The sequence below is a fragment of the Dendrobium catenatum genome, unplaced genomic scaffold (assembly GCF_001605985.2).
Source record: "Dendrobium catenatum unplaced genomic scaffold, ASM160598v2 fragScaff_scaffold_488, whole genome shotgun sequence".
Lineage (NCBI taxonomy): Eukaryota > Viridiplantae > Streptophyta > Magnoliopsida > Asparagales > Orchidaceae > Dendrobium > Dendrobium catenatum.
Window position 1 is genome coordinate 1571153 of NW_021318950.1, and position 6487 is coordinate 1577639.

The 6487-nt window shown below is 35.7% G+C and overlaps 1 protein-coding gene across 4 annotated transcripts; it reads left to right on the top strand.

Moving 5' to 3' along the window:
• The first annotated feature begins 676 nt into the window (after positions 1-676).
• LOC110106481 lies at positions 677-6206 on the top strand. 4 transcript variants are annotated; one of them, XM_020836411.2, is made up of 5 exons: positions 677-1011; positions 2242-2291; positions 3744-3821; positions 4026-4548; positions 5604-6206. In XM_020836411.2, exons 1-5 carry the CDS (start codon positions 871-873, stop codon positions 6045-6047), a joined length of 1236 nt encoding a protein of 411 aa, XP_020692070.1. In that variant the 5' UTR covers positions 677-870; the 3' UTR covers positions 6048-6206. The 4 variants fall into 4 exon arrangements, with proteins under 4 accessions (XP_020692070.1, XP_028550297.1, XP_028550296.1 ...); XM_028694464.1 differs by having other exon boundaries at positions 5900-6206; XM_028694463.1 differs by having other exon boundaries at positions 5350-5744.
• The last annotated feature ends 281 nt before the right edge of the window (positions 6207-6487 follow it).

Sequence of the window (6487 nt, forward strand, 5' to 3'; positions counted from 1 at the left end):
TTGCGCGAAAAGGGAAGCATGTAGCTACCTTTTTTATTTACTGGAATTTTGGGCGGAGAAAGCGTGATGGAGAAAGTACCTTCCAACAGCGACGAGCTCCGGTTTGTTGCTTTCGTACTACAGGAAGGGAAAGTCGGGAGAGCAAAGCCGAAGGCAACCGTAGGATCCACACCGACCGAGCTTCTCACGGCGACGATCATCCTCTCGTTGGATTTTGTTGGATGGCGTCGGAGGGCAACGCCGGCGGAGGAGGGAGTCACGCTTGCTGGAGATCGGGCAAGGTAAGGATTCTTTCCTCTCTCTCTCACTCCTCTCTCTCTCTCTCTTAAATATTTAATTAAAAATGTCGAATATGGCTCGACTCATATTTTTTCGTATCATTGATCTTTGTACACGTCGTAGATAACACCTCTACACAATATTTTTAATTATACCGGGGGCAATTGCCTAAAGACCAGAGTATTTTAGAACTTTTGGTGGAAATAAAAATTTATATGGATGAAAATAAATTCCTAAAGAATCATATAATAAGTTGGATCGGCACCTCTTATGTATGTATGTAAATTCTCTTAAAATTAATGTAATATTTAAATATAATAATAATTTTTACATAAATTTAACGTTTCAAAAGTTTTTTGAAAAGAAAGAAGGAGACGACTTTAGTAGTAGACCGACTCCGCCCGTCCAACGAACAAACCAAAAATTAAAAAAAAAAAAACCCTAAGACACGGCCGTTCTGATTTTCCCAAGTCGCTTTGTTTACTTCCTTTGAAATCTCTTCCGTTTGCCCAATTTTTCTGTTCTGGGTGATCGATCGAGTGATCAATCGAACTGTTTGTGGATACTTGGAAGTGATCGAACGGCTGGGTGATGGCGCTATTTAGCCTATGGGGGACGTGGGAGGAGCTCATCCTCGGTGGCGCAGTTCTCCTGCACGGTACAGCCGACTGGAACGCCATCGCCACCGAGCTCCAGAACCGCACTGATTTCCCAGATCTCTTCACACCGCAGGTCTCCTAATTCATTTTCCCTCTCTAATCGAACTTTCAAATTTTGAAACCCCTATCGTTTTTGAAATTGAATTGTGAAATCTCATTATCTTTTTGTTCGGATTTAATTAGATTAGTTCATAGTTCATACGTTTGTTAATTGAGGGATAGGAGATAGAAACCTAACTGGAAAAGTATGGAATCAAAATCAGGTGAGAATATTCTAACTAAAATTTCATTAGTTTGAAGTTTTTTTTTTTATTTTTTTAGGTGTGTTTGATATAAATTTGAATTAATTGTTCATTATTACATCCATCTCCAATCAAAATTTCACGGCTTTTAGGCACAATATTTCCAGGAAAAAATTATTTTGACCAGTTCAAAATAATTTCATTAAAAAAAACGGTAATATTTGACCAATTATGAGGCATATACATTAAATTTATTTTCAGTTTTAAATTTTGAGAGAGCGAGAAATAGAAAGAGAGAGAATGTGTGTGACAATGACATAATAGCCATTTTTTAACTGGTCGGTTTGAAGATGCCCAAAGACTGAAACTTTGAATCAAATAAATTTGAAATATTAGCTGTTAAAAATAGACCTAAGCCACTCTCCATTCATATTCGTTTGAGTTAGTTTCTCCATTTTTTTATTTACTTCTTCGCATTATGATGTCATGCATGATCCAATCTGCAGATGAGGAAAATTTATTCTGAGCGGACCCGGGTGGCGTCTGGAGACCAATTAGAATGTGCGACGTCACTTTTTTGCTCGTTAATGGTGTTCGGTACCGCTCGGTATCGGTGACGTCGTGTGTTCTGATTGGTCTCCTGACCATCCAGTGTCCGCACAGACTAATTTCTCGCAGATAAAGCAATTTTTTAGTTTTTTCTTTGAAAGAAATAAATTTGTACTAAAAAATATTTTTAAAAGAAGTAAAAAAGTTGTCTCAAACGAAACCTAAGATTATCATAGTACTACACTGCAATTATATAGTCCTGAGTTATCAAATTTTTTTAGATTAATTTATTTGATATTAAGACTGATGTAATTAACTTAAAAGATTTTAAACACAATACCAAATACAAGATTATGGGACTATTTATTTATTTTGGGATTTTTTTTAGCAGACGGATAATTCTTAAAAATATGCAATCTTTGTATTTATTTAGTTGAAGCAACCTCGATGATAAGACTCCATGCGCTTGGCAAGGTGACTGGTATAACTTCCATGCTGCTTTGCTTCTACAGGTATGCGAGGCCAAGTACGAGGACTTGCAAGAGCGCTACTCTGGATGCGAGTGAGTGTTAAAAATTATAATTATATATTACTATATTAATATATTTCGATAATAGGAAAATATGATAAATTTAATGCTTTTTGTAAGGAATAAGCATAATAAATTATGAGGAGATGCTAAGAATGACTATCAAAGAAGGATTCATAAGCCTAACCTAATTTTTTGGGATATGGCTAATGATGAAAATAATTACGATGATGATGCTGGTAGTTATAGTGTGTTAGGCTTCATTTGGGACGACTATTTTACTATTTTGTAAAGGGATAAGCATAATAAATTATGCGGAGATGCTAAGAATGACTATCAAAGAAGGATTCATAAGCCTAACCTAATTTTTTGGGATATGGCTAATGATGAAAATAATTACGATGATGATGCTGGTAGTTATAGTGTGTTAGGCTTCATTTGGGACGACTATTTTACTATTTTGTAAAGTAGTTTTTTAGGAAAAAAAAAATTTTTTGAAGTAAGAAATTTTTTACTTAAAAGTTGCTTTAAAAGGCTGAGAAAGCTGTCACAAGCAAAGTCTTAGGGTTCATTTGGGACAACTTTTTTACTACTTAAAGCAGTTTTCTAATTCAAAATTTTTAATTTTTGAAAATATTTGAACTAGAAAGCTGCTTTAAGAAGCAGTAAAAATCCCAAACGAAGTCTTAGTCTTTGTTTGGGACGACTTTCTTACTGTTTTTTAAAGTAACTTTTTAGTATAAAATTTCTTATACTAAAAAACTGCTTCAGAAAGCAGTAGGAAAATTGTCTCAAACGAAACCTTAATTAGTTCTAATGAGTAGAACACGCTAATCACTGACAATTGCTTGCCTTTGCATTTGAAAAGAAATTTTGGTGTGTTGAATCACAATTTAATAGGCTTTAAACATCTCAAAATTTTTCTTGGATGCAGCTCCACTAATTATTTTCATTAACCAACTGAAAGAGAAGTTGATTATTGTCTATAAATTAGAATGATGCACCTACTTTCATCTTGGTTGTCTTGATACACTTCTTCCAAAGTCAGTGCAAAGTTTGTCTGCATGATAGCTAAGGAAACAAATAGCTTTCTCAATTAATTTATCTTAAATTGCCATTGCACGAATTATTGCAAATGGGGCTTTTTGATCTGTTATAATATAGGTGAAAACTAAAATGAATGCAGGTAGAATTATTTTTTGAATGTTTGGATTGATGTAAAGTAATTGTTTTTACAACTGCTTAATTAGAAGCATTGAATTTGCAGTACATTTGAATTAGGCTTTCTTTGGCACGGTTTTTTGTTGCTTCTTAAAACAATTTTTTAGTACGAAAATTAAAATTTGTGTACTAAAAATTTGCTTTAAAAAGTAATAAATCGTTCCAAACGAAACCTTAATCTACATCTATTTTACTTGAACCGAACAAACCCAAATTTATTGAACTCTTATCGCTGCATTTTTAGAGTTTTCTACCTTTTTATAGTGCCTGGTTTGAAGAGCTCCGAAGCCAGAGAGTTGCTGAATTAAAAAAAGAACTGGAAAAATCTGTGGACTCTATTGGGTAGGTATTAAATGTTAATTAATTAAAACTCTATCTAATGTCTTCATTGAGGTTTCTACTTTAAAACAATCTTTTTTAGCTTTTCATTTTCTTTTCCTCTTTCTAAGCTGTGATATTTTCCTCATGTACGTATATTTCTCTTTTCAAAGAAGCTTGATGTTATATAATTTAGTCTCGAGTAAACTTTTATCCTTTTCTTCTTAGAACCCTGCAATCCAAGCTTGAAAGCCTCACTGCTGAGAAAGAAAGTGATTGCAACAATTTGGATTACTTTACCAGCCGCTCCCAATCGATATCACCTGCTGATGTTGCTAATGGTGCTGATTATTTCTGCAAAGAAGCTTCCATAGATGGATTATCTGCTGGTAGTTTCACAAGAAACACAGAGAGAGATTGGGCGCCAGAAATTGAGATTGCCGCCTCCTGTTCCTTGCAAGATGACGACTACAGGATCGAAATGGCTAGCAATCTGTGCGCAGATTTCGGCTCTGGAAATTTTAGAAGGAAAAGGGACCCGAGGAAGAGGAAGCCATGTAACAGTTTCAAGGAGGCTAGTGTAGGTGAAAGTGAAACAAGAAGAGAGGACTCTTCTGAAGGTTGCATGCCATCTAGTGAGAAGTTCTGTGCGGTGCAACAAGAGGAGCCTGTTGTGGATCTGGCTGGAATTGTGGATTCAATTTCAAAGCACAAGGATGTTTCAATTCTCCGATATAAAATTGAGAAACAGGTATTTTTGTTGATAGTTCTCTTTGATTATCTTTTGTTTTATGGTTCTATTGTCACCAATTGCTGAGTTCAGCATCTTAGCCTTTATGAATTTTACATGCTCATTGTCATCTAGTTAGATGACAAGTTGTGAATTTGTATTTAAATACATTTAAAAAGCTAATTATCACATCATGAGATCAATTCTTTTAAATTTGAAAGTGATAATGATAGGAAATACTTGAATTCGCAAGTAACCCTAAGGGAAATACTTGAGTTCGCAAGCAAACCTAACAGTGATCGGTGAAAAAACAGCAAGCAAACTGTTGATTTTAGAGAGAGATCAACACTACGATGCAGAATTTTTAGGAAATTGAAGAGAAAAACACAAACAACTCTCCAAATCTCTAGCCAAGCCTAGAGCCCAAATGAACAAACTCTAAATCTCAAATTTGATTTCAAACTCAAGATGAAATCCTAATTCTAGCATTAGCAACTAATTAAAGCCAAAGTAAAAATACAAAATCCCTAAACAGCCCCTCATTCAAATATTTCCCTCAAAATCAATTATTATTAATCAATGTGTAGGTCCCATAAGAGCAGCTGGCCCCTTCTCCCTTCCTTGGGCCGGCGGTTGTTGTATAAAACCGGTCCACTAGGGACCGGTTCAATAAGGATAGTCGGACCCTCTTGGATCGGACTAACAAACACAATATTATTTAAACAAATTAACTCAAAATAAATATTCAAAATCACTTAACAAATGAATCAAATATGTGCCTCAATAAATATTCGGGAGCTTTTTTTTTTTCTTTTATGACAGCTCTACTTCCGAGCACTGTATTTTGGGCCAGAATAACGAGAGATTATTACGTGCCACGTCCGAACTGTTTGGAGGAGAATCCGGTCGCGCCATACCACCCGGATGCACTGGGCCCGGCGCATTCGGATTCCACTCCGGATGAATACGAACGCCGCACGTAATATTTTTTCCGGAATAACAGCTAAAGAATCAGAAAATATGCTACCTTCTCGTTTCTTACCGTCTCTCTCTCTCTCTTTCTTCCCGGAAATCAGAAAAACTCCAAGTATAAGAAGCTCATACGCCGACACGTGGATCTGGAAACCATAAGTTCAGGGATTAGCAACGGTTCTATCTCTTCTGCTAAGGAACTCTTCAGAGACTTGCTTCTACTATGCAACAACGCCCTCGTCTTTCACAAGAGGAATTCTCCTAAACACAAATCCGCCCACTCTCTCAGAAATATCGTCATGAAAAATCTGCGCCACACCTTTCATTCTCCTATTAGCAAGCCTTGTGAAGTTGATAATAAGCTTCAGAATGGGATGGCTTATAAGACTTTCATTGGTAGGCAGGCTTTGGTTGCTGGTAAAGGAGCTGAAAGTCCGGCTAGGAAGAGAGGCGGTGGGAGGCCGCCGAAGGGGAGTAGGAGAGGCGGTGGAGGGTCGCCGGTGGAGAGCAGCAGTTCGACCAAGGGGAGGAAGAAAGTTTGCAGGTAAATTGAGAGTTTATTCTGCTAAAGGTAGCTGGTTTTATAGGTTTTTTGGTCATGTATTTCTGGCCATCTCTTGTACAGTCTGTTTGATAAGAAAGGACATCACGATTGTAGTTCTATACAGGTTTAATGGAATCAAACAAAAACGTAGCTCATCTCTCAACTTGATCTGTTTGTGGTGGTTGTGAAATTTAGCTATTAATTAAGAAATTTTAGATTCAAATTATATCATTATGATATATGTGTGAATTTATTTTAATTGGTCGAAATATTTTTTTTTTAAATAAAATAAAATTCTAGAATGTACATGAATTTTGTTGGATTTATTAATGGGTGAATTACATTTATATCACTGAAATGTTAGCTATTTTACAAAATTAACATTCATGCTATTTTTTTTAAATGACTAATTACTACTACAACAACAACAACATTAAGACTTTG

Bases quoted from the DNA above. Each gene is read 5' to 3' on its own strand.
- LOC110106481 (XM_020836411.2), top strand. From the start codon at position 871: ATGGCGCTATTTAGCCTATGGGGGACGTGGGAGGAGCTCATCCTCGGT. The intron at 2,292-3,743 runs GTGAGTGTTAAA...ACCTTTTTATAG, and splicing joins GAGCGCTACTCTGGATGCGA to TGCCTGGTTTGAAGAGCTCC. The intron at 3,822-4,025 runs GTAGGTATTAAA...TTTTCTTCTTAG, and splicing joins AAATCTGTGGACTCTATTGG to AACCCTGCAATCCAAGCTTG.